Source organism: Babylonia areolata, chromosome 3 (genome assembly GCF_041734735.1).
Source record: "Babylonia areolata isolate BAREFJ2019XMU chromosome 3, ASM4173473v1, whole genome shotgun sequence".
Taxonomy (NCBI): domain Eukaryota; kingdom Metazoa; phylum Mollusca; class Gastropoda; order Neogastropoda; family Buccinidae; genus Babylonia; species Babylonia areolata.
The window spans coordinates 35899708-35926152 of record NC_134878.1 but is presented as its reverse complement, the minus strand read 5'-3'; the positions used below and the strand labels follow the sequence as shown (position 1 = coordinate 35926152).

Sequence of the window (26445 nt, the reverse complement as noted above, 5' to 3'; positions counted from 1 at the left end):
CAAAATGTATGATTTGATTATTAGAGACATGCAATTTTACAAACGTAGATGACATCTTTTCAGTATAGTTTGAAATAGGAGATGGATGGACACTTGCGTAATTCAAACCACACTGCACGTAAATAGCTGTACTAATCTTGTCAGAATCCTCGCTTATATGATGAACCGGAGGATAATAATAACCTTTCAGATTCGGTAATTTGTTTTTAGTAACATTCAAGGACTGAAGAAGGAGAATATGATGAGAGTTTTCAAAACGGTAAGCACGCAGATTATCAATATTTGTAAATGCGTTCGGCCAATTTCTGCAGGCGGATTAGGACCCGAGCACAGACATTGCCTACAATGCTGAGAAGTGAGATGCCTCTGTAGTTGTTTTTGTACAGGGTGATGATCTTGGTGTCCCTCGTGTCCTGCGTTACAGCTCTCTCATTCCAGCACTGACAAAGGACTGTGTGCAGAGGATGCAGAAGAGTAGCCTTGCAGTGTTTAAAGAAGTCTGGGGGAATTCCGTCGCTGCCAGGTGCCTTGCCTAATGTCAGGCTGTTAATGGCCTTGCTGAGTTCGTCCTCGGCTCTGCGTCAAGTTCTTCCATGACCGGCATACACTTGATGGCATCGAGGGCTGAGTTGGACACCATGTTTTCTGTGGAGTAGAGGTCAGAGTAGTGTTCCGCCCATCTCTCCATCTGCTGGCTAGGATCATTGATTACTTCCCCAGTGGAAGATTTGAGAGGGGCAGTCTTGCTCTGTGTTGGTCCCTGTGCCTTCTTGATGCCATCATACATCCCTCGGATGTTGCCTCTTTCAGCAGCATTCTGTATCTCTTCGCTGGCCCAGAGGATTTGCAGGTTCTTCTCACTAGGTGACCGTTTGTACTCGGTGAGTGCAGCGCGCTTGGCCTCAGTAACGGGAGTCATCTCTGATGATTTGGCCTCAAACCAGTTGTGGGACTTCGCGGTTTTCTTCCCAAAGGTGGCCATAGCAATGCGGTGCATGGTGTCTTGTAGCGTTTCCCGTCTTTCTGTGGCAGAGTCTCTGGGCTGCAACGCATCGAATTCTCTCTCAAAGGCCTCTGCAAACTGTTCTACAAGGTCTGACTGAGACATCTTGCTGACGTCAATGCAAGAGTTCCCTTGTTTCTTTGAGCAGTGGAACTTCTTTGGTTGCAGTCTGATCTTGCAGCATACCTAACAAGTTGTTCTGTCCTGGGGATGTTCCTTATGGTTGATGCGAGATTTTCATGGAACACATCCTTGGCGTCTGGAGAGGCGGACAGAGTTGGAGCATATGCGCTGAGGAGAGTGACATAGCCTTCGGAGGTGTTGAGACGGAGAGTCAGGAGTCGTTCTGAACCGCTGCTGCCTGGTTCGATCATATTCAGCAAGCTGTTCCTGACTGCAAAGCCTACTCCATGCTCTCTTGGGGCATCAAAGCTCTTCCCTTGCCAGAAGAAGGTGTAGTCCCTCTCCTTAAGTGTTCCTGAGTCAGCCAGCCGTGTTTCCTGCAGAGTGGCAATGTCCACATCACCTTTATATGACATTTTGCCATCCTTGAACACAAACGTTTTACATCAGTAGCAGACTGAAATTGGACTTTTTACCTTTTACAACATTGCTGTATGTAATGACATCAGTAGTTCTTCTCTGTTGTTCTTCTCTATTGCATCGCTTACTTATCTTTCTTTTTTTCATAGTGCAGTTGATATATTTAATGTGTCTGGGCGTGTGTGTGTGTGTGCGCGCGCATGTGTGTGTGTGTGCGCGCGCATGTGTGTGTGTGTGTTTTATGGAATGTATTTCATTTTAATCTAAGATTTATTTACTTGATATTTTCTGTTTGATGGTTTGTGCTTTTTGATTTGTTCTGTGAACACATTAGATTGAGCTGTTGTAATGTTTTTATGTTATGTTTATATATCTAGCTCGATCATGTAAGGTGCTTTGAGCAACATTAGTTCTGGATATCACGCCATAGAAAAGTTATGAATAATTATTATTATTATTGAAGTTCCTTCACATATGAGAGAAATAGTCAGCAATATCCTTATTTCTTTCCCTGTACTTTTCCATTTTTAAGACCTAAAAATTTGTAGATTGGTTAATAGCATTGCCATTTTTAAGACCTAAAAATTTGTAGATTGGTTAATAGCACTGCCATATACTCTAACAAATCCAACAAGAATACACCTTGAAGAACACAGAAGTAAAGAGGAGTGCAAGAAGGGACAAGAGGAGATTGGTGGATGAGCTTGCTAAAAAAAAGCAGAGGAAGCAGCGGACAAGAACGACATGAGGACACTCTACATCATCACCCAACAGCTGTCGGGAAGGAAAGCCAACACCAACCGACCAGTACGGGGGAGAGATGGAGCGATACTCAGTAAACCGACAGACCAGTTAGACCGGTGGAAGGAGTATTTTAGTGGCCTTCTCAACGTTGCACCAGTTGCAAATCTGCCAGTCCTTGAAGAAGGGGAAGATCTGAACGTCAACCTGGGCCCTATCAGCAAAGAGGAAATGTTAAAGGTCATCAAGAAGATGAAGAGTGGGAAAGCATTCCTCCAGAAGTTTTGAAAGCAGACCTGAACACCACAGCAAACATCCTCATCGGCGTCCTACAGGAAGCAGGGGAAAAGGAAGATATACCTGAGGAATGGAGGACGCGCTACATTGTAAAGCTTCCAAAGAAAGGAGATCTCAGCGACTGCCAAAACTGGAGAGGGATACAGCTTCTCTCAATACCCAGCAAAATTTTCACCAGGATGATTCTGGAGAGGATCAGTACTGCCGTCAGCGCCACACTGAGAAAGGAAAAGGCAGGATTCCGGGCCGGGAGATCATGCACCGACCAGATTGCAAATCTATGCACCATCATTGAGCAATCGCTGGAGTGGCAGTCACCGCTATACGTCAACTTCGTCGACTACAAAATGGCGTTTGACATGGTGGACTGGACAGACACCAGCTGCAGAGTCATCCACAACACCGACCTGTCACATCCTTTGAGGTCAACATCGGAGTGAGGCAAGGATGCCTCTGCGATGGAATAGGCTGCTGCTTTATTTTTTGTAAAAAAAAACCTTTTTAATGGCAGTGATCCACTGGAATATCCGGGGATTCTATGCCAACTTCCAGGAACTCCAGCTGTTTTGTCGTGCTTTGAAACCTTCAGTGCTGGCACTGCAGGAGACTCTGCAAAGAGATGGCAAGGTTTTATCTCTCTCTGGTTTTAACTCCGTTTTTAAACCCGCTCAACCGAAGCAAGAGGGGTTGACGGGAGGTGTCGCTCTTTTTATTCGAAAGTCCCTTTTATACAGTACAGTTCTTTTAAGCACCCCTTTACAGGCGGTGGCAGTCAGAGTCACGCTCGAGAAAACCATCACTGTCTGCTCTCTCTACCTTCCCCCTTCCGTCCGTGTTCTGAGGCAGGACCTCATGAACCTGGTCGACCAGCTCCCACGTCCGTTTTTACTGTTGGGCGACTTCAACGGACACTCCCCGCTCTGGGGAAGTGAGATGACATCAGCCCGAGGTCTTCTCTTAGAAAACCTTCTCTCTGACATGGACTTGTGCTGTCTTAACGACAAGTCTCCCACTTACCTGCATCTGTCCTCTGGAAAGCTCTCGTGTTTAGATCTGTCGGTCTGCGATCCATCGTTGGTCCTGGACTACGAGTGGAAAGTGCACGACGATCTGCACGGGAGTGACCACTTTCCTGTCGTCCTCCGCCCCACAGATGGAGAAGGTGACTCTCTGCCTGACCGCCTGTACTACGACAAAGCAGACTGGAGTTTTTTTACCACCAAGATAAGAGCGGAGCTGCAGGAAGAAACAGTATTGAAAAGCAAGGACCCTGCTGACGCTCTGACTCGGATCGTTTTAGATTGCGCCAAAGCAGCAGTCCCATCGTCTACCTCCAAGCCTCAGGTCCCTAGAACGCCCTGGTTCAACGCGGAATGTCGGGAGGCCCGCAAGTCTCGGAAGAGAGCGCAGCGACGCGTCTTTCGGAGACCGGAGTCCGATAGCGTTCGAACCCATCAACAGCTGAGGGCGAAAGCCAGGTATGTTTTTAAAAAGAGCCAGAGGAAGTCTTGGAGAGATTTCTGCTCTTCCTTAACCTCCAACACACCCAAGAAGAAAGTGTGGAGGGTTATAAAAAGAATTAAGGGCAAAAACGCATGCCCGACCTTCCACCATCTTAAACTTTCAGACGCTCTGGTCACAGAGAAGAAAGCAGTTGCCAATTTGCTTGCCTCCACAATAGAACAGAACTCGAGATCTGCTAACAAATCTGCTCGCTTTCTTAAAACCAAAAACCTGTCAGAAAAAACACCATGTAACTTCTTTTCCGACAACACAGAGAATTACAACCTTCCTTTCACAATGAACGAACTTAAATCTGCCCTTCAGACCTGTACGGATTCCTGTCCAGGAATGGACGAAGTCCATTATAAACTCCTAAAGCACCTTCCCCAAACCTGTCTGGACACCCTGCTTAAAGTTTATAACCACATCTGGGTCACAGGCTTCTTTCCACCCTCCTGGCGGAAAGCCCTCATAATCCCGCTGCCGAAACCGGGAAAAGACCCCTCGAACCCCTCCAACTACCGCCCAATTGCACTGACCAGCTGCGTCTGCAAACTGATGGAGAAGATGGTCAACGGTAGACTGATGTGGAAACTAGAGACCGACGGCCTTCTGGCAAAGGAACAATGCGGTTTCCGCAAGCATTGCTCTACCGTTGACCATCTGGTTCGTCTGGAAACCACGATAAGAAATGCTTTCGTCAACAAACAACATGTGGTGGCCATATTTTTTGACCTGGAGAAAGCTTACGATACCACGTGGAAATTTGGTATTCTTTCTGACTTGCACAAGCTCGGCTTCCGAGGACACCTGCCTCAGTTTATCCACAATTTTTTACAAGACAGACAATTCCAGGTGAGAGTCGGCACCACCCTGTCCGACATTCACGAGCAGGAGCTGGGTGTCCCGCAGGGGAGCATCCTGTCGCCGGCTCTGTTCAGCATCAAAATTAATGACATCGTTCAATCCGTTCAGAAAGGATCGGACAGCTCGCTGTTCGTGGATGATTTTGCCTTATATGCAACCGGCAGCACGTACGCCAGCATCCAGCGACGGCTTCAGCTCTGCGTCAACAAAATCCAGTGTTGGGCAGAGGAGAATGGCTTCACATTTTCGTCCTCCAAAACTGAATGCATCCACTTTCATAATTTTCGCCAATTCTATCAGGACCCTGAAATCCGTCTGGGAACATCCACCATCCCGGCGGTCAAGGAAGCCAGATTTCTAGGGGTCGTCTTCGATCAGAAGCTGAATTTTCTCAGCCACATTAAACAGCTGAAAATATCTTGCCTAAAAGCCCTGAACATCATCCGAGTTGTGGCACACACGAACTGGGGTGCTGATAAGAGGACTCTCTTGCACCTCTACAGAGCCCTGGTCCGGTCCAAACTGGATTATGGAAGTGTTGTATATGGCTCGGCCAGACCGTTCTACCTGAAACTGTTGGACCCTGTACACCACCAAGGGCTCCGTCTCAGCTTAGGTGCTTTCCGCACCACCCCTGTGCACAGCCTGTACGCAGAGGCGGGGGAACCGCCTCTTTCCAACCGCAGACTGAAGCTGACCCTGAACTATTATTTGAAATTGTTTTCGGAACCTACAAACCCTGCTTACGATGCTGTATTCAACAACCCTTTCGATAAGAAATTTACAGACAACCCAAACTGCATACCTCCTCTCGGACTCCGCATTCAGCCGCACTTGGAAAATGCCGATCTGGATGTCGGTGGCATCTCAGATTTCTCTAAGTTCCCTGACAGCCCCCCGTGGACCTTTACAACACCTGAGGTCCGATTCGATCTGGCCTCGTACCGTAAGGACACCACCAGTTCTCTGGCCTACAGAACCTACTTTTCGGAACTGTGCCACAAATTCCCCACCTTTCAAGGCATCTTCACTGACGGTTCCAAGTCAGAGGACGGAGTCGCCGCATCTGCGTTCTGTCCCGCCTTTCCTGACCGGCCCGCAACGGAACACATCCTGTCTGACAGCTCGGTATACACCGCGGAACTGACCGCACTGGTCCTGGGGTTAAAAATGGTTCTCTCTTCCAAACAGAAGAGATTCATGATCTTTTCCGACTCCTTATCAGCCCTGGAGGCGATCGCCTGCAGGAATATCACTCATCCCAAACTGCTGGAATTTTATGAAACTTTTACTCTCGCAACGAAGAAAGGATACGAGGTTGTGTTGGCCTGGGTTCCCGGACATGTTGGCATTCGTGGTAACGAAAGGGCGGACCTGCTGGCCAGGAACGCTGTAAAGAAAGAATTGTCCAGATCCTTGGTACCCTATACAGACATGAAGCGGAAGGTCAATACTTACGTTAAGGATCTTTGGCAAGAGAAGTGGAACACCCAGACGAACAACAAGCTCTTCCAGATCCGTCCGGACATGGGGGAGACCCTCCCTTCGGGGGTGAAGAACAGAAAGGAGGAATCTGTGCTGTGCAGACTGCATACGGGGCACACTTTTTTTACTCATTCTTACTTGTTGAAGGGGGAGGAGGCCCCTCGATGCGTTCCCTGTGACGAGCCTCTCACCGTGAAACACGTGCTCCTTGACTGTTGGGATCTGCATGACGTTAGACGCAGACATTACACGGCGGTTTCTTTGAAGACTTCGTTTCGTGATGTCCCTCCGTGGGCGCTGATGGACTTCTTAAAAGAAGTGAACCTTTTTAACCAGATTTGAAGGTTTTAAACTATGGAAGTTTTTTTTTTAACTTTGGAGTGGAAAGTTTGAAGTGGTGACTCGTTTTAATTGGTTGTTTTTTTTTTTTAGCCTTGTAGTAGTAATTGACGCGGCGATAGCCTTGAGATGGCCTTAGTGGTCGGCGAGGCTCTAAGCACCATAATTTCATTTCATTTCATTTCAGGCAAGGATGCCTGCTATCTCCTCTAATCTTCTCACTTGTGATTGACTGGGTGATGAAGACAGCATGGACCAACATAGAGGCATACAATGGACCCTCACGAGAAAGTTTGAAGATCTCTACTTTACAGATGACATCGCCCTGCTGTCGCACTCTCAAGGACACATGCAAGACAAAACAGAGAGACTGAGCAACGTCGCCAAACTACAGGATTCGAGATCAGCGTGGGGAAAACAAAGAGCCTGCGGGTCAATGCCACTCAGGAAGCTCCCATCAACATCGATAGACAGGCCATAGAGGATGTTGACCACTTCACCTACCTACAGTCAGCAAGACAGGAGGAGCTGATGAAGATGTACTTGAAAGGCCAGGATCAGCAAGGCGCGTCATGCTTTTGTCACACTCAGACCAGTGTGGAGGAACGAAAACATCAGTCTGCACACCAAGCTAAGGCTGTTCAACACCAACGTCAAGTCCGTGTTATTGTACGGTTCGGAGACCTGGAGACGCACAAAGAGCCTGGACTACAAGTTGCAAGTCTTCATCAAAATCTGTCTTCGCCAGATCCTGCGCATCAGATGGCCGGAGCGAATGTCCAACGAGGAACTCATGCGCCGGACGAAGCAAGACCAAATCAAAAAAGAGTATCCAGATGAGGAAGTGGTGTTGGGTTGGACACACACTGCGTAGAGGACAGGGCCCACATTCCATGCCTCGCCTTGGACTGGAACCCACAGGGGAAGCGGAAGAAGGGACGACCAGTCACCACCTGGAGAAGAACTCTACAGGTAGAACTCAAGTCCACCAACATGACCTGGGGTGAAGCCAAGAGAACAGCCCAAGACAGAGCGAGATGGAGATCTGCAGTGCGGACCCTGTGTTCCGACTGGAACAAAGGATTAAGTCAAAGTAAGTCATACTCTACATTTCTTCCCCAGCATTCTTTGACTAACCTCATTTACATCATTCGAGAGGAGAAGAAATGTAGAGTATATATTACAATATATTAATAAATTTACAATTTTTCCATCTTTGGAACTAAAGTGAATGTCAATAACACAAGGAAAGAAATATGCATATTGCCAAATTGTCAGTGTCAGGCATTGGAGTCGAAGAATAGGGCTTGAGAAGATGATGTCACACGCGGTGCATTGTGGGACCGGGCGTCACTTTGTCAGTCGCGACGAATGTAAACACAGTCAACCCATGCGACTTCTTCCCCATCTCTGCCTTGCTGACTACGATCGTCTCCACTAGGATACTTAGTGATGCCAGATACTTGCTGTATTATCGGCTGTACAAGCCAAGGATATCGTACTGAATCGGGACGCACTGGGCTTGGCTTTTATCGAACTATTCCCAAGTTGAAAACTAAAGCAGGAAAGCAGGTTGAAGAAATGACAAGACAAAGGAGGCAGGCATGGGTTGAAGCTATCCAGCGCACCACAGTGACGTTTGCAAATACCAGTGAACATTTCCGTGTTTATTCAAGACATTTCCGTGTTAGCTACTGTGTTGTCATCTCTCACTCTAGAAATAACAATATTCTTGTGCTCTGATAACTGCATTTATTCTCGACAAGATGTCTGCCCTGTCCGTACTACTTTTCCTCGGGACTTCCGGTGAGTGACTATTCACACGAAAGCCGTGTACAATTTCACGACATCTCCCTCCTTTGAGATTGACAAATCAAGCCGCTCGAAATGGCTTGCGTAATTATTTGTTTAGAGTTCGTATTGATAACCGAGGATGGGAGGATACAGCGATAAAGCAACATTTTGCTTTCAAAGTTCAGCCCTTTTAGTCTCTGTAGCGGGCTGGTGTGACGATGGTACGGCCACTGCGAGACGTCCGTACTTGAGCTTCCGGACTGCTGTTGCCCTCTGGCGGTCGTCCTGATGGTTGTCCCGGTCGTGGTCCACTGGACGTGGCTCCTGGACTGCATGCGTTGCCCTCAGAAAGCGGCACGGCACCCTTGGTTGACGAGCTGCCTGGGGATGCTGGGACAGGACCCTGGCTGGAGACTGGACGTGATGCCTGGACTTGCTGAGGCTCGGTTAAGTATGAGCCTGCTCTGGTTGTAGTCGGCCCTCTGCATGCTGCTCGCTGAGGCTCAGTGGAGGATGAGCCTTGGCTAGTTGGAGTTGGCCCTCTGCACGGATGATCATCTTTCATCTTGTCACTGGATACAGGGTTTTGGGTAGTGCATATGGGCGGGATTGTTTGGACTGGGTTGGGGTAGGGTGGGGGAATTTCAGGCTGTGTGAACGGCCTGAGGTGTCTTCGGTTCCTCCGGTACTTGCCGCTTGGAGTCTGTACTACATAGGACCGTGGTGCATACTGTTCTTGCACGATGGCTGATTTCCCCAGGTTTTCTCGTTGTCGAGCTTCTGCAGGACTGTATCACCAGGGCAAAGTTCTTCTAGTGGACGTGCTCCATGGTGACGATCAAAGCAACGTTTGTAGCTTTCTTTGGCTGCTTTGTCTCTGGCTGCGACAAGAGATCTGTCATGACTGAGGGGGTCAAGGTTGATGGGGAGAGTGGGAAGGGTTGTCCTTAGTTTCCTTCCAGATGCCAGTTCTGCAGGACTGACACCAGTTGCTGCGATAGGTGTATCTCTGTAGATCAAAAGAGCTAGGAGGGGATCAGGTTGAGAGAGAATCCGCTTTGCTGACTGGACCGCTCGCTCGGCCTCGCCGTTTCCAGATGCGAAGTATGGACTTGATGTCTCATGCTTGAAGTTCCATGAATCAGCGAATTTCTGGAACTCAGAAGAAACGAACTGCTTGCCGTTGTCTGTGAGTAGGACTTCAGGTATTCCCTGGTGCGCAAAAATGTTCTTCATCCGTCCAATCACCTCTGCCGAAGTGATCTTTCTGAGGTAAGCTATCTCAATGTACCTCGAATAGTAGTCTATCAGGACTAGGTAGTTGCCTCCCTTGAAGTCAAAGAGATCTGCCGCACATTTCTGGAATGGTCTCTGTGGCAGTTCGGTGGTGATCAGCGGTTCTTTGCGTTGAGTTGGTTGTCTTTCCTGGCAAAACTTGCATGTAGAGACCAACTGCTTGATGCGCTCGTTGATGAGCGGGAACCAGACTGAACAATTCGCACGTTCCCGGCACTTGGTGATTCCGAGGTGTCCATCGTGAATCCTTGCCAGGATGTCTTCTCGTAGACTGTGTGGAATGACGATAGGAAATTTTCTATCTAAAATTACGTTTAAATAACATACTTACCGTGACCCAAATTTAAGACCCTCCCGTCCTCCCCGCTTCCTGTTCTTCCTGCTTGCTGCGCTGGTGATGGCATATTGCCGTCAAAAGAGGGCGATAACCAGCGGGACAAAGGGGAGGTTACCTACTTCCGGGAGGTTATCGGCCGTAGTTTCGTCTGCTCCGCATGGGCGGATAGTTTGCACAGGACAGGAATGTCAGACCCCTGCCGGAGTCTGCACTAGTTGGGTCACGGTAAGTATGTTATTTAAACGTAATTTTAGATAGAAAATTTCCTTTTGGTGTCATATACTGTACCATGTCAAACTGATGCAAACTAGGCCTATTGGTTTGCTCTGCTTGGCCAAATTTCGCGCGGCTAACAGTGAAAAGACGGGCCCACCCGCTCTCAGCCAATCAAACGCCTCTAAAAACTATAAGCGCTTAATCATTCCTTTGGCCAAGGCTCTCCATGCCATCTTGTCAGGTTTACGCTCTGTCTCGTCTTACGCTTTTTTCGGCTGTTCAGCATATCCTTTTGGCCTTATTTTGTTGCATGCGGCTTGTGTTTATTGTATTCTTACATTCTGTGTACTCGATTCGACTCAGCACCCTCGATTCGTTCGATTTTTTCTGCCTCTAAGTCGATCCTGTCTTTCCTTTCTCTGTTGGGGGTCGGTTTTTCGCTGGGTGCCTAAGCGCGGGTTCCATGCCTCGTGTGCCATACCACGAAGGCAGGGGATCATGATGCTGGGATTGAGACTCGGTAAGAGACTCTCCCAGGCCCGGAGCTCATGATTCCTCCCGATACGGACCGCGGCGATGCGTCGTTAGACGCTGATCGCGGAGGCGACTTTCGTACCAGTAAAACGGTCATGAAGGGGACCGGGGGGAAAGAGGTACGAGCGTCGCCTCCCGAGGTGTCCCAGCGCGAGGCAGGGAGAAGGGTGAATGGCAAGTCATCTCCGTGCTGTGGGGACTCGCAGCTAGGCGCGGACTCCCAAGGGGAGGCCGCGCCCGGCCATTACCCGGGTCCCCACTCGGAGACGGCCCTCACGTGCCCCATTGTTGTTCCCCCTCCTCCCTCCTCTGCCGACCCCCCTCCCCCACCTCCTTTTGGGGGGGAGAAAAATTTGGTTCCGGGGGGGGATCTCTACTTTGCCCACCCCGGGCCAAGCCACCCCAGTCTCCCCACGGGAGGGGATTCGGGGCGCGTGGCAACCTGCTCTGCAGGTCTTCCCGCTATCCGGCCGGTCTCCCCTGCTGGGGGAGGCCCGTGCGTGTCAGGCGGTTCCGGGCAGTCAGCCCGCTCGTCTTCGGGCGGGACTGACACCCAAGTCGGACCTGACCTCCCTCCGACTTGGCCAGGTTGTTCCCTTCATGGAGGTCAACGCACCAGTGACCCTTGGGGTTCGGGTCACAGTATGGCTGGTGCCCACGGGTAGTTACCCCCATTCTACCCGTACTGGGGCGCACCTAGGGTGCACACTGGGTTGCCGGGAGCACAAAGGGCCAGCCCCTTGTCCGCTCCCCACCGGACCCAACCCAGCACATCTCACAGGGTGACACACACAGCCCCGACAAGTGGGATCGACTTCTTGTCGGTCAGGTCGAGCTCCTCGACCAATATTGCCACTCTGTCCACAAATCAGGCCTCTGTCAACCCACAGGCGACCTCCACGGTCACAACGGCCTCCTTGTCAGGACCAACGGCTGCCCAGGGGCCCTACTCGGCCCGGCGGAGCCGGCAGTCCCCACCTGCCCAGCCCTCGGTCCTACAGTGAGATGAGTGGGTGTTTGTCCCCACACAGCACTCGTGGGTCACTCTTGCATCCAGGGACGCCCTCTCTGAAAGGGTGTGGCACCCACCATCCCAAGCATGGTTGGACCTACGGTCCACACGCTCCCCACCCGCTTCAGGTGTCAAGGACATAACAGTGGCGGCCATGGTCCCGGCTCGGGATCGTCCCAGCTCATCCCGCTGGGCTGACCACAGCTCACAGGACGCCCCAGTGGGTACATCCACTTGGGATGGCACCCAGCAGGGGATGGACTGCGAACAAGAGTGGGAGCCCATGTCTTCAGATGAGGACGAACAAGCAGATGAGCACTCTTCGCCCACATCCCAGGGGGGACAGATTGAGCCCGTGCCTCCCTAGGGACCAGCCTGAACCAAACTCGGACTTGCCGAGCTCGAACTGACCCTCCCCAATAGGGTCACGTATGCCGAATCAGTCCCTCAGGCTACTTTGTTACCCTTGACCCTCCTTACGCCATGTGACTCTAACTCCAGAACCACAAGGCAACTCGGAGTGCCAGAAATGGTGCAGGTATGGCTTAATAAGTCAGCCCGCACTGTCAGGGGTGCTGCTTCCATCCCTCCTCCAGGAAGGGAGTCCCTCTCTGCCCCGGGCGTCTTTTCCCCGGGAAAGTTTCTTAAAGATTCCTCCAAGGGAGGGCTGTGGTCCTCGTTACACATACTTAACCGTGACCCAACTAGTGCAGAATAGCGCGACAAGGTGGAGGGCTCGCCTGTTCTACTGTCTGTGAGCTGTGATGGTCTGTTGTGCAGCTACCACAGAAGCGATGGCTCTTGCGCCATCAACCCGCAGGCGTGCGACATCTCTCTGGTAGAAGTCGATGAGCCATTATCCCTAAGGCGATAGGTGTCCCTCAAGTAGAATTTGACGAAAGTAGAGTGTACTGTGTCGCCTAAGGACATTAGTGCGGGTAAAGAAGACAGAGGTCCACAGCTGTATTGTGGGGGAGGTCTGTGGACCACAGCTGAGCGGATGAGCGCGGATGAGCGTCAATGCAAGGAGGTGCGCATGTGGTTTGATCTGATGATTCCACAACGGATGTGGGCCGATAGTGGAAGTGGTTTTTGTGTTTGAAGGAAACTGTGGCACGAGACAGAGGTAGGTCACCGTGTTGGGCCTGCCTCAGGCATGACAGCCAGATCTGTGGAGCTCCTCCATGCGAGCTGACAGGCGATGGGCACTCCCCCCCCCCTTTTTTGACGTAGTCAAAAAATGACAGCACTGGTATGTTGCCTATGCATAGGATGGCAGACATTTGGCAACAAAAGACTTGATGTCCCTGGTGTCTCTGGGACAGGGTTGTGTAATTGCCCAGGTAGGTACCATCACGAAGGGGCATACGGAAGGCTTGGTGGCTTCTCTGCCTGAGTGTGGCCTGTTGGAGTAACCTGCAGAAAGTTGTCGGCAGTCAATGGCTGGGTTGGATCAGGCTGTGGAAGTGCATTTCATGTGCCCACAGGTCACTGAGTCTCATTCAGTGGTGGAATTCCCAAATGGAAGAGGGTTTCCATGGGGAAAATTTTTGCTGAAGGTTCTTTAGTGAGAAAGGGGACCGGATCCATGACAGGCCTCTGGCTGTGTGTGCTGCGCACTGAGTCTGGGATGGAGCGGGGCGGGGCAGGGAGGTAAGTGGCTCAAGATGTGTTGTACTGGCTATTGACATCAAGGCACTGATCTGACATACGTTTTTAGTATGGCCAACTGCAAGGTGAGAGCTGTATTATCAGTGGTTTCTTAATTGCAAAGGGAAATCATTTGCAGCTTAGTCTTTCATGAATGACTATGTCTCTCAGACTAGAAGTCAAATTGCACTGGGACTTAGTGCTGTAGCCTTAGGCCTAAGTAGCCTTTGGGAACCTTCCCAATGATGAGTCCTAAGGCCCTCTTGATTGAGGGACCGGGGATGCAACTTGGGCAAAACACTCTCTACTATAGATTGTATAATCGAATTCCAGCCCGAATAGACTGGACAGCAGATGCCTCCTCTGCTGTTCTGATGGAGACTGTCGTACTTGACTGATTATCATATACTGTTCCTAGGAGGACACCAATCAGCATGGGTAAATCAGGAAACAGCTGCTGTGTGCTTCAGGGACGAAGGTGTTCACCATGCAGATTATGTTGCAATGTAAGGAAGCCGGAAAGAGTTGACGGGGTCTTGTGGTGCAACCGTGTGTCAGAAAGACATGGTGCTTGCTTCCGAAGTGACAACAAAGTCATCCTCTGACAGGCCCTTGACCGAAGGCTGGGGCTCCATGATGGGATAGCCTGCCTAGGCTAGAAACCTCTGGAAGTGTCTCATTGGAAAGACAGTGCTTGAGGAGGAATGGCCATCTGTAACCACAGCAGTGGTTGTGTGTAGAGGCCGAAAGGATCGGGCAGGGAAGACTAAGTGCAGAAAGTGCTTTCAAACGCCAATTGTTTGAGACGTTGATGCTGGATTTGTGTTCAAGCAAGGTGATGGGGTGAACTGATGTGCTTGAATGCGGCATCTGCCGTGCTGGTATGAGTGGGCAGAAAGGTACACCCCTGTGGCTAATGGACGGTTCGTTGTGCTTTGTGGGACGCATCCGTCCTCGTCAATATGCCTTTCTCCCAAATGTAGAGGAAAGCAATTATGACCCAGGCCTTCTGCTACTAGAGAGGAGTAGAAGAGATGGGCTGAGGGTGATTGTCTCCTGCCCAGTGGGCAGTTTTTGGGTCCGCTAAAACTTGTAAGGCAAGATAGACACCTCTTCATGGGAAGGCTGGCTAGGATGTAGGGCCTGTGTGGAGCTTTTGTCACAATCACAGTGGTGCAAACCAAGGGTTGTTGTAGGCAAGGGGAGAAAGAAGGGATGCCTTACAAACTTGGAAGGAATGAAAGGCATGTGTGTCCAGAGTGGCACCTCTAAGTTGGACTGCCTCATCCTTCCTTGTGCATCTCCAGCCTTATGGGTGATTGTTGCAGGCAAATGAGTTGGGTTGCCTTGTCCGTCCTTGCACCAAGAGAGGCATTCTTAGCCCTGTGGGTGTGAAGGGGGTATGTGTGGATCCCTAAGGACCAGCCACTACTGAAATGTGAAGGAGCATACATTCAGGCGTGAATGAGGCTATTAATATTTTATTCTATTTTTGTGAGTGCAGTCGTCCTCCAAAAGCAAGGTAGGGATGAATTTATGAAAATGAATACATATATGTGCCAAGGGAATAAAAACTTCCATCAGCTCAAGTGATGATGTCAGAAGTATGCCAATGACAAGAGATCGAGACACAAGAAATAAGCGGCTGTATAAGCATACGTGTAGCGTGCACCGATATACCCAAGTAAGTGTGCATAATCATCAATGGAAAGGAATCTGTCCATGCACCTACATATGAGATGTACATACGCATATGAATAAAGTGCCAGTACGTAGAGGCAGAGAGTTCTGGGCATTGTGAACAGAAGGCCGCAAATGCAAGTGTGCCTATATTGCTATGTAGGGAATCTCAATGAACAGATGTCAATGAATTGAGATAGAAATATAATTGTACATGTTAATATGAAAGTCGTCTGAACCTATCCCATAAGCACATACACATGTGTATACCGATGGATAAGTACGCATCTATACGTGAAAGCAGAAATGCGTATGAATGCAGCAATATATCTCATATATATGTATATATGTGTGTGTGTATATATATATATGTATATATATATATATATATATACATATATATAGATTTTTTTTTTTTTTTTTTTTTTTTTTTTTTAAATATGTATAGATTTTTCTATATATATTTCGTGATTGTTGCTTGTGATAATAAATCAAATGGATAGAAGGGGACATATTGTGATGCATTTCCTGTAGCCAATAGCCTGAGAAACAGCAAGAAAAGTGCAGTTGCTATGCAAAGATGTGTAAAGTCCCTGACTGGGCATGAGGACCCAATGAGAAACCGAAAGAAAACATCGTTGGTGGACAGCACGGGGGGCAGGAGTGATGTGCTGTGTCGGCGAAACTAACCACAGCTTCGAGCGCCTGGGTTACAAATGTGGAGTTGCCTCCCTTGGCGCCGAAAATCATCGAAAAGGAATGTGTCTTTAGAGCACATATCCCCCTTGTGCGACGTGTCCTCGCTGAACAGGGAGGAGTGTCATGTTCTGTGTGAGAGTCCGTGGTTCGATGCCACCGTAACCGACACAGGTGAAAACGAGCGCAAGGGGAATAATTATAATGCCCCTTAGTGCCGTGGGCATCCCAACCCGAATCGGTTGCCATCGGACGCGAGACGGTCGGGGCCTGTGGCATGACGGCGCCGTAATCCAGTGTTATGGGCGTCGTGGGCGAGGGGGTGACAAGTCCGTCGGCTTGCCGTGGGATGTGCATCCCCCTGTTGCTGAACGGCGGTCCAATCTCGCGAATAGCTCCTGCGAGAGGACCGACGTTCAGTTGTCAGTTGTGTGTTGACGGATAAAGTGATAGACAAGATCGGCCCGAGCACTGCCGAGAGGCAGGATCAAGTTATTAATACATTTAAGAATTATCTTGATATTCATTGTGAAAAAAAATACAAAACTCATTTACATATTTTCTGATTTTTCAAGCACTGCGCACTCAATGTTGAAAAATGCAACAGACATACGTGGGGACTCTCTTTTTCTTCCCCACTTCAAGCGGGTAAAAGGCCTTGTCAGGCTTGCACGCCTTGATATTGATATATGATATGATATAAGAGGTACTCCAACGTGGAAGTGCCAATATTAGTCTGGGAAACAGCAGAGTTAGGCAATGGGGCAGAAGAATCCAACACTGCCGAAGTTCCAATGGGGCGTGCACGTACCTGCTCTGTGGGCGCAAGGCGCGGCACCGGAAGGCAGAGTGGTGCATAATTGCTGCAGCAAGTTTAGCGATGAGTTGCTGATTGTTTGGTTGAGTAGCTTGCTGAGACACCATTAGTGGATGGGAAACAGCAGCACTCGGCGGTGTGGCAGATGGGGTCATCACCGCATAGCTTGGTAGGACCGTGCACACACTCGCACTGAAGGCGAGGAGCAGTGCCGGTGCAAGGGAAATAACTGCGGCAGTCACCGGCAAGGGTGCCGAAGCAGGGGTTGCCTCCCTTGGATCGGGTGATCCGGACAAAGGGGGGGTGCACGCGTATGGGCAAGCGTGTCCCCTAGTGGTCCACCTTCCTCCCTACACCAGGGGAGGGCATCCCTACACGCCTCGGTCGCTATTGGATCCGAGACGGTCGAGGCAAGCCACGTGGGGGGTCGCGTGATCCGATGTCACGGCCGCCACCACGGACGCATCGCACATAGGGCCCAGTCTAACGTACGGATCCAAGACAAGCTGCCTTTTTTTTTTTTTTTCCCAAGGGATTGTGGCCATTCCATTGGTGCAACTGTGGGTATGGTAAAGAGATAGAGGAGATCGACTCGTACACTGCCGACTGGCAGGGCCGAGAAAACGCGGATCGCGTCGAGTGAGTTCGCGGATCGATAAAAATGACATGAAAGGTAACACTGACCTGAGTGTGTGACCACAAACCTCTAGAAGTCACCAGAGGAGGTGGCGGAGGTCTGGAGTCGACCGGAGGGAGCGGAGGAAGTGGAGAAGGCGGCGGGTTGGCGTTGTTTAGAGGGCCAGGAGTAGAGGGCCCAGAGTGTCAGCGAATCGATTGCGATCGCGCCTTAATTTTAGCACGATTCCCCAATCGAGCTACATAATCATGTGACCTGGTTGGAGACATAATTTGACCACAAACAAGAATGCCAGAGAATCGACAGACAGACAGAAAATACGAAAAAACTTAGCCGTATGAAGAGCACAGGTACAGGAGTCATGATGGCTGCCGGAAAAAGAGGGCGATAACCAGCGGGACAAAGGGGAGGTTACCTACTTCCGGGAGGTTATCGGCCGTAGTTTCGTCTGCTCCGCATGGGCGGATAGTTTGCACAGGACAGGAATGTCAGACCCCTGCCGGAGTCTGCACTAGTTGGGTCACGGTTAAGTATGTGTAATTAAATCGGCTTCCACGTGTGAGGAATCCATGATGTTCGCTCAGCTCGTTGCGTACTGCATACAGGTCACGCAGACTTGGATCAACATCAGATGCATGTTCTGGCCAACCTACACGTGTGTAGTGAAGTGCTGCTTGCATGACACTATCTTTCTTGGTTTCTTCTTCGATCTGCATGAGGCGCTTGTCAGATGCCGCCCACTTCCATGTCATGTCCACACTGGCAATGTATGCGTCAATGTCTTCCATCAACTGTGTAACGTCATCATCACTCTCTGGCCCTTCACCCGGCTGTGGACTCCTCGAAAGTGCATCTGCAACTACCAGCTGTTTGCCTGGTACATACTCAGCAATGACGTTGAATCTCATAAGTCGCATGAGCATGCGCTGACACCGCAGTGGTGTGTCATGAAGATGTCTTGAGTTGATGAGAGGTAGGAGGGGCTTATGGTCTGTCTCTAAAGTGAATCGATCCAGGCCCATCAGATACCGTTGGAAACGCTCGCATGCCCAAACACCAGCTAGCAACTCTTTCTCTATTTGCGCGTATCGCTTCTCTGTAGAGTTCAGTGTCCTCGAACAATATGCCACTGGCTTCTGGTTGCCATCATGTTCTTGGAGGAGTACCGCTCCAAGGCCGTACGAACTTGCGTCACAGCTCACTCTCGTCGGCTTGTTGGGGTCATAGAAGACCAAAGTGGGGAGCAGTTGTGAGGAGTTCTTTGACTGTGCGCAATGCCTTCTTCTGTGGAGCGTCCCAGGCCCAACATCTGTCTTTCTCGAGGAGTTCTGTGAGTGGGCGCATGATGACAGACAGGTTCTTGACGTAGCGACCAAGGTAATTGATCATGCCGATGGCTCTTCGAAGCTCAGACACGTTGCTTGGGTCAGGCATGTTGATAATGGCTTCAACTTTGGCTGGATCTGGTGAGATTCCGTCCTTGGTGATGAGATGACCCAGAAATTCAATCTCCCTCTGCCTGAACTCACATTTCTGGCGGTTCAGCTTCACGTGAGCATCAGTCAGCTTCTTCAAGACGCTCTCGAGGCCCTTCTCATGAGCATGATCATCAGGGCTGTGAATGAGGATGTCGTCGAAATAACATATGACGCTTTCCTCGTCCCTGAGGATCATTTCCATCGTTCGCTGGAATATCTCGGGTGCCGATGATATGCCAAATGGTAACCTCTTGTAGAAGTACCTTCCACACATGGTTATGAAGGTGGTGAGCTTGGCTGACTCAGGGTCGAGTGGGATCTGCCAGAACCCAGAAGTACAATCCAGTTTTGTGAATACGGTTGACCCTGACAGTTTGTGGACAATATCCTCCAGTGTTGGCAAGATGTACCTTTCTCTTTTCACAGCTGCATTGAGTTTCTTCAAATCCGTGCAAATGCGGACATCGCCGGACTTCTTAAGGACCGGAACCATTGGGCTACACCAGTCAGTAGGCTCTGTCACTTCCTCAATTATTCCCAGCGTCTTCATTCTATTGAGTTCTTTCTTGGTCTTTTCAATGAGAGGGAGTGGAATTCTGCGTGCTGTGTGCAAGCTGTACGGCTTGGCGTTTTCATCCAAGATAATCTTGACAGGAGGACAGTTCATCGGTAAGTCATCGAGTTCCCCAAAAGGCTTGTCGACTGCTTCGATCCTCTGTACGAAACCCATCCTGTGTGCAGCTTCTCTGCTGAGTAGATTGTCGCTGTTCATATTCACAACGAAGAGACGAAGTGAGTACGACTGGTTATGAACAGTAGTGGAGGTGACAAATTGTCCTTCGCACTGCATCGCGCCGCCTGGGCTGTGTAGAATGGAGTTGGTCTTCTGTAGCTGTGGACGTGGTGACAGTTTCTGAAACTGCGACGTAGAGATCACGGAGACGTCTGCTCCAGTGTCAATCTTAAACTTCACTTGACCTCCCACAATGTTGAGGGTTGCCGTCCACGGTGGCTCAGTATGTGTTATGCACGATGACTTGTCGCCTAGCGCACCAACAAAGTGTTCAACTCCATCTTCATCTTGTACTTCACTCACTGATGAGTACCTGCTTCTGCATACTGATGCAAAATGATTCATTTTATTACAGATCCTGCACTGCTTTCCTTTTGCCGGACAGACTTCTGTTTCTCTGTGGGAGCGACCACATCTCGAACAGGATTTTGTGGCTGTACTGCCTCCTCTTCCTTTTCCTCCTCTGCCGCCGCGTGCGCTGCCTTGTGGTTGGCAATGACAACCTCTATGGCCAGTGCCGCCGCCTCGTGGGAGTCCTCTTCCTGTACCATGTTGATTGTTATCATGCCTACCACCTCTGTGACCACTGGTTCTATCAGAGTGTACTGCATCAATGGTAGTCTGGCGTTGCTCGGAAATTTGACCCTTCACAGTCACCGACTGTCGTGCCTGTGTTACGGCTTTCTCAAGAGTGAGATCTGCTTGCATTTGTAGCTTCTCAGACAGCTCTGAATCAAGTACTCCCAGTACTAATCTGTCTCGAATTGCTTCCTCTTTGTTCGGGAAGTCTGCTGTTTCCGCTAACTCATAAAGCGCACGAACGTAGGTCTCGATACTCTCATCTGTTTTCTGACTTCTTGCATGAAACCTTGCTCTTTCATGTATCACGTTTTTCTTTGGGACGAAGTATTCATCAAACTTAGCCAGTATGACGTCAAACTTCTTGCTATCATCTTCACTAAGTGTAAATGAACCTAAGATACGTTCAGCCTCAATGCCCATGACGTAAATCAGAGTATTTATCTGAATGTCTTCTTCTTCTTTGTTCAGTTTTGATGCGACGTGGTAGCGCATAAATCTTTGCTTCCACTCAGGCCAGAATGACGGTTTAGAAAAATCAAACGTGTCCGGTGCTTTGAACGAGGGCATTTTATTTTTATTCTGGATGAACAGAGTCAGTACTCACGGCGTTTAGGTCAGTTCTCGACGCTGCCACCATGTGTTGTCATCTCTCACTCTAGAAATAACAATATTCTTGTGCTCTGATAACTGCATTTATTCTCGACAAGATGTCTGCCCTGTCCGTACTACTTTTCCTCGGGACTTCCGGTGAGTGACTATTCACACGAAAGCCGTGTACAATTTCACGACAGCTACGAAATAAGGTGAATTCTCAAGTGTTCACCCCAAATAGGCTAGTTTTCATTACAAGTCTTGAAGCTTTGGCTTACACGAGGCAAGCTTTTCTAGTGAATTCTGATCCGTGTTCAGATGAAGGCCCACAATCTGTTGATTATCATATGGTTTCACTATAGGAATAAGCCTAAAAAAAATTTTTTTTAAATTATCCAACAATAACTTATTTTATTTATCTGTGTCTGTTAGTTTCACTGATCAGTCTCGACCTGTGTTTGTTACTGTTACTGTTTCATCAGTCTCGACCTGTGTGTTTTCTGTTAGTTTCATCAGCCTTGACCTGTGTCTATTACTGTTAGTTTCATCAGTCACGACCCCAGTTCCCTTCTGAAGAACAAAGAGATGATTAATGTGGACCTTGGTTGTTGCTTTTCAGTGGCATTGTGTCAATGCTCAGGAAATTTGGAGCACACTGCTTAATAACTGTTTCAAGGAAAAACACAGAAAACTGAAACGAGATGTGTCTTCAGATCAGTGTATAAGGTGAACATCAAACTGGATGCGCATACATACACACACTCTCTCTCTCTCTCTCTCTCTCTTTCTACACAGTGACACTCACACACACACACACACACACACACACACACACACACACACACACTGACTGATGTGTGCACACACACACACTGACATGTGTGCACACACACACTCACACACACACACACACTGATTGACTGATGTGTGCACTCACACACTTACACATAGTGACACACACACACACCCTCCCGAAACCTGGAGGGGGTCAGGCTGGTGTTCTCCTGACCCACTCCCGGGAGGGTCACTACCTTGTCGTGGTCGGGAGGCTTAGTGGCCAGTGATCGAGCGAGCTATGTCGGCGGGGGCATCAGTGCTTCTTGGGGTTTGGTGCTCTGGTCCCAGGTCTTAATTGACAGCCTACATAGCCATCGTAGCTGTTAGGGCTGAATAAGTGGTGGTTTTGTACTGATGCCCCTGATAGGGCTTCCCATGCCGAACAGGTCGTGAGTGAGGCCCAAACTAAACGTGACCCACTGTCCCTTTCGCTATTCTTTGTTCTTCTTTTTACCGCCTCTTTTCTGTCCTCAGCTCCCCATCAAGCCTTCTTTTCCACATTCTCTTTTTCTCTGCGGCCTTCTTTAGGCCCGCCGTGTTTGCCGTGCGGCGCGACCTGTGATGGAGGGGAATGAGATCCTGGGGATTGAGAGAGCACGCTGCTCTCAACACATCCCTTTGGCTCGGACCTCTCCTAAGACAGGCCTCCCGAAACCTGGAGGGGGTCAGGCTGGTGTTCTCCTGACCCACTCCCGGGAGGGTCACTACCTTGTCGTGGTCGGGAGGCTTAGTGGCCAGTGATCGAGCGAGCTATGTCGGCGGGGGCATCAGTGCTTCTTGGGGTTTGGTGCTCTGGTCCCAGGTCTTAATTGACAGCCTACATAGCCATCGTAGCTGTTAGGGCTGAATAAGTGGTGGTTTTGTACTGATGCCCCTGATAGGGCTTCCCATGCCGAACAGGTCGTGAGTGAGGCCCAAACTAAACGTGACCCACTGTCCCTTTCGCTATTCTTTGTTCTTCTTTTTACCGCCTCTTTTCTGTCCTCAGCTCCCCATCAAGCCTTCTTTTCCACATTCTTTTTTTCTCTGCGGCCTTCTTTAGGCCCGCCGTGTTTGCCGTGCGGCGCGACCTGTGATGGAGGGGAATGAGATCCTGGGGATTGAGAGAGCACGCTGCTCTCAACACATCCCTTTGGCTCGGACCTCTCCTAAGACAGGCGGCACACATTGGCCCGTGTGTGTCAATCGGCTACCCCTTCGTGGGGCTGGGTCAAGACTGGCAGTTTAGTGGCTGACGAAGGTAACCCCCGTAGTGCTCGGCTCTCTGTCCCCGGGAGCTGGGCATGATCGGGGGGGAGCACGTTGGAGCTGGGCTGCTGGTTGTATATCCCTCCCGAAACCTGGAAGGGGTCAAGCTGGTGTTCCCTTGACCCTGGCCCCTAAGTTGGACCCCATGGTGGGTGGGTAAGGGAGGGATGAATTCACATTTTTCTTTCAACATGAATCCTAAACAAATACACCCCCCCAAACTCGGAAAAAGACGACGACAGGGAACGGACGACTCAGACTCTGAGTCGGAGGTCGTCGAGACCTCTGGTTTTTGGCCATCATGGCTAGTGATGGAGGGCGCTGATGACGACAAGCCCTTGTCAGCTCTCAGCCCCTTCGCTGTCCAGAAGGGCTTTCAGTGCCTGGCAGGATCGCTCAGATCCATCAAGAGGCTGAGGAGCGGAGCGTTTTTAGTACAGACAGAATCCAAAAGACAGACACAGCTCCTTCTGAAGGCGACCACTTTCGTGGATAGGGCTGTGAAGATTTCCCCTCACAAAGGTCTCAACTGCTCTAAGGGAGTCATCAGATGCCCGGAGTTGAAAGGTGTGTCTGAGGCCGAGATCAAGAGCGAACTGTCCTCTCAGGGAGTGACCGATGTGTACAGGGTGACGGTGAGGAAGGGGTCGGACAGAGTCCCGACCAACACTTTCTTCCTCACCTTCTGCTGCCCGGATGTCCCCAAGGACATTCGGGTCGGATACCTGCTAGTTAATGTCAGCCTGTACGTACCGTCCCCTCTGAGATGCTTTAAGTGTCAGAAATTCGGACACGTGAGAGACAGATGTAAGGAGGAAGAGGCGTGTGGCACCTGTTCGAAGGCGGCGCACCAGGGCGATTGCGTCAGTTCAGCCCTGTGTGCGAACTGCGGAGGTGGCCACCCGTCCTCATCGAAGGACTGCCCCGCCTGGAAGAAAGAAAAACAAATTCAGAAAGTCAAGACAGAACAGAAAATTTCCTTCTTTGAGGCAAGGAAACAGGTGGAGGCCGCGTCGCCTAGGACGTCGTATGCCTCTGTCGTCAGATCCGGGACGGTGGACGTCGCAGTCCAGACGACGTCCACAGGAACGCAGACGGACGACTTAACCGCCTCGTCGGAACCGTTGGCCTTGGGTGGAGGCGCTGTGTCCACCCCTTCCCATCCTGCGCGGCAGTCCTCAGGGGCTGCTGGGCGGGAGAGAAAAGCCTCGGGCGGAGGCACGTTGTCCGCCTCCCGCCCCACCCCACCCCCCGGCCCCCCTCGCCCCGCCTCTCGTCTGCCTGGCCCTCGGGCTGGCGGAAGTGGCCGGAAGCCCCCCGCACCTCCAAAACTCAAGGAGGGGAGGGCTGCGGCCATGGCGGGATCGGGAGGGGCCGAGGGTGGTGGATATTTCGACCCGGTCGGAACCTGAAAAATTTATGTCAAAGAACAAATATTCCATCCTGGCGGACCTTGAGCCACCGCAAGTGGAGGAGCAGGGGGTAGCGATGGAATAGGCTGCTGCTTTATTTATTTTATTTTTTTAAAAAAAAACACCTTTTTAATGGCAGTGATCCACTGGAATATCCGGGGATTCTGTGCCAACTTCCAGGAACTCCAGCTGCTTTGTCGTGCTTTGAAACCTTCAGTGCTGGCACTGCAGGAGACTCTGCAAAGAGATGGCAAGGTTTTATCTCTCTCTGGTTTTAACTCCGTTTTTAAACCCGCTCAACCGAAGCAAGAGGGGTTGACGGGAGGTGTCGCTCTTTTTATTCGAAAGTCCCTTTTATACAGTACAGTTCTTTTAAGCACCCCTTTACAGGCGGTGGCAGTCAGAGTCACGCTCGAGGAAAACCATCACTGTCTGCTCTCTCTACCTTCCCCCTTCCGTCCGTGTTCTGAGGCAGGACCTCATGAACCTGGTCGACCAGCTCCCACGTCCGTTTTTACTGTTGGGGCGACTTCAAACGGACACTCCCCCGCTCTGGGGAAGTTGAGATGACATCAGCCCGAGGTCTTCTCTTAGAAAACCTTCTCTCTGACATGGACTTGTGCTGTCTTAACGACAAGTCTCCCACTTACCTGCATCTGTCCTCTGGAAAGCTCTCGTGTTTAGATCTGTCGGTCCTGCGATCCATCGTTGGTCCTGGACTACGAGTGGAAAGTGCACGACGATCTGCACGGGAGTGACCACTTTCCTGTCATCCTCCGCCCCACAGATGGAGAAGGTGACTCTCTGCCTGACCGCCTGTACTACGACAAAGCAGACTGGAGTTTTTTACCACCAAGATAAGAGCTGAGCTGCAGGAAGAAACAGTATTGAAAAGCAAGGACCCTGCTGACGCTCTGACTCGGATCGTTTTAGATTGCGCCAAAGCAGCAGTCCCATCGTCTACCTCCAAGCCTCAGGTCCCTAGAACGCCCTGGTTCAACGCGGAATGTCGGGAGGCCCGCAAGTCTCGGAAGAGAGCGCAGCGGACGCGTCTTTTCGGAGACCGGAGTCCGATAGCGTTTCGAACCCATCAACAGCTGAGGGCGAAAGCCAGGTATTTTTTAAAAAGAGCCAGAGGAAGTCTTGGAGAGATTTCTGCTCTTCCTTAACCTCCAACACACCCAAGAAGAAAGTGTGGAGGGTTTTAAAAAAGAATTAAGGGCAAAAAACGCATGCCCGACCTTTCCACCATCTTAAACTTTCAGACGCTCTGGTCACAGAGAAGAAAGGCAGTTGCCAATGTTGCTTGCCGTCCACAATAGAACAGAACTCGAGATCTGCTAACAAATCTGCTCGCTTTCTTAAAACCAAAAACCTGTCATAAAAAACACCATGTAACTTCTTTTCCGACAACACAGAGAATTACAACCTTCCTTTCACAATGAACGAACTTAAATCTGCCCTTCAGACCTGTACGGATTCCTGTCCAGGAATGGACGAAGTCCATTATAAACCTCCTAAAGCACCTTCCCCAAACCCTGTCTGGACACCCTGCTTAAAGTTTATAACCACATCTGGGTCACAGGCTTCTTTCCACCCTCCTGGCGGAAAGCCCTCATAATCCCGCTGCCGAAACCGGGAAAAGACCCCTCGAACCCCTCCAACTACCGCCCAATTGCACTGACCAGCTGCGTCTGGCAAACTGATGGAGATGATGGTCACCGGGTAGACTGATGTGGAAACTAGAGACCGACGGCCTTCTGGCGAAGGAACAGTGCGGTTTCCGCAAGCATCGCTCTACCGTTGACCATCTGGTTTCGTCTGGAAACACGATAAGAAATGCTTTCGTCAACAAACAACATTTGGTGGGCCATATTCTTTTGACCTGGAGAAAGCTTACGATACCACGTGGAAATTTGGTATTCTTTCCGACTTGCACAAGCTCGGCTCCGAGGACACCTGCCTCAGTTTATCCACAATTTTTTACAAGACAGACAATTCCCAGGTGAGAGTCGGCACCCACCCTGTCCGACATTCACGAGCAGGGAGCTGGGTGT

At 50.2% G+C, this 26445-nt stretch overlaps 1 protein-coding gene across 1 annotated transcript; it reads left to right on the top strand.

The window, feature by feature from the left end:
• Window positions 1-2763: 2763 nt before the first annotated feature.
• Window positions 2764-7652, top strand: LOC143280308 (uncharacterized). Its single transcript, XM_076584940.1, has 3 exons — window positions 2764-3020; window positions 7123-7317; window positions 7370-7652. Exons 1-3 carry the CDS (start codon window positions 2764-2766, stop codon window positions 7650-7652), a joined length of 735 nt encoding a protein of 244 aa, XP_076441055.1.
• The last annotated feature ends 18793 nt before the right edge of the window (window positions 7653-26445 follow it).

Excerpts from the sequence above, each read along its gene's own strand:
- LOC143280308 (XM_076584940.1), top strand. The coding sequence starts at position 2,764 with ATGATTCTGGAGAGGATCAGTACTGCCGTCAGCGCCACACTGAGAAAG. Across the intron at positions 3,021-7,122 it reads CCTTTGAGGTCAACATCGGA|GACACATGCAAGACAAAACA; the intron begins GTGAGGCAAGGA and ends CGCACTCTCAAG. Across the intron at positions 7,318-7,369 it reads CAGGAGGAGCTGATGAAGAT|ACCAGTGTGGAGGAACGAAA; the intron begins GTACTTGAAAGG and ends TGTCACACTCAG.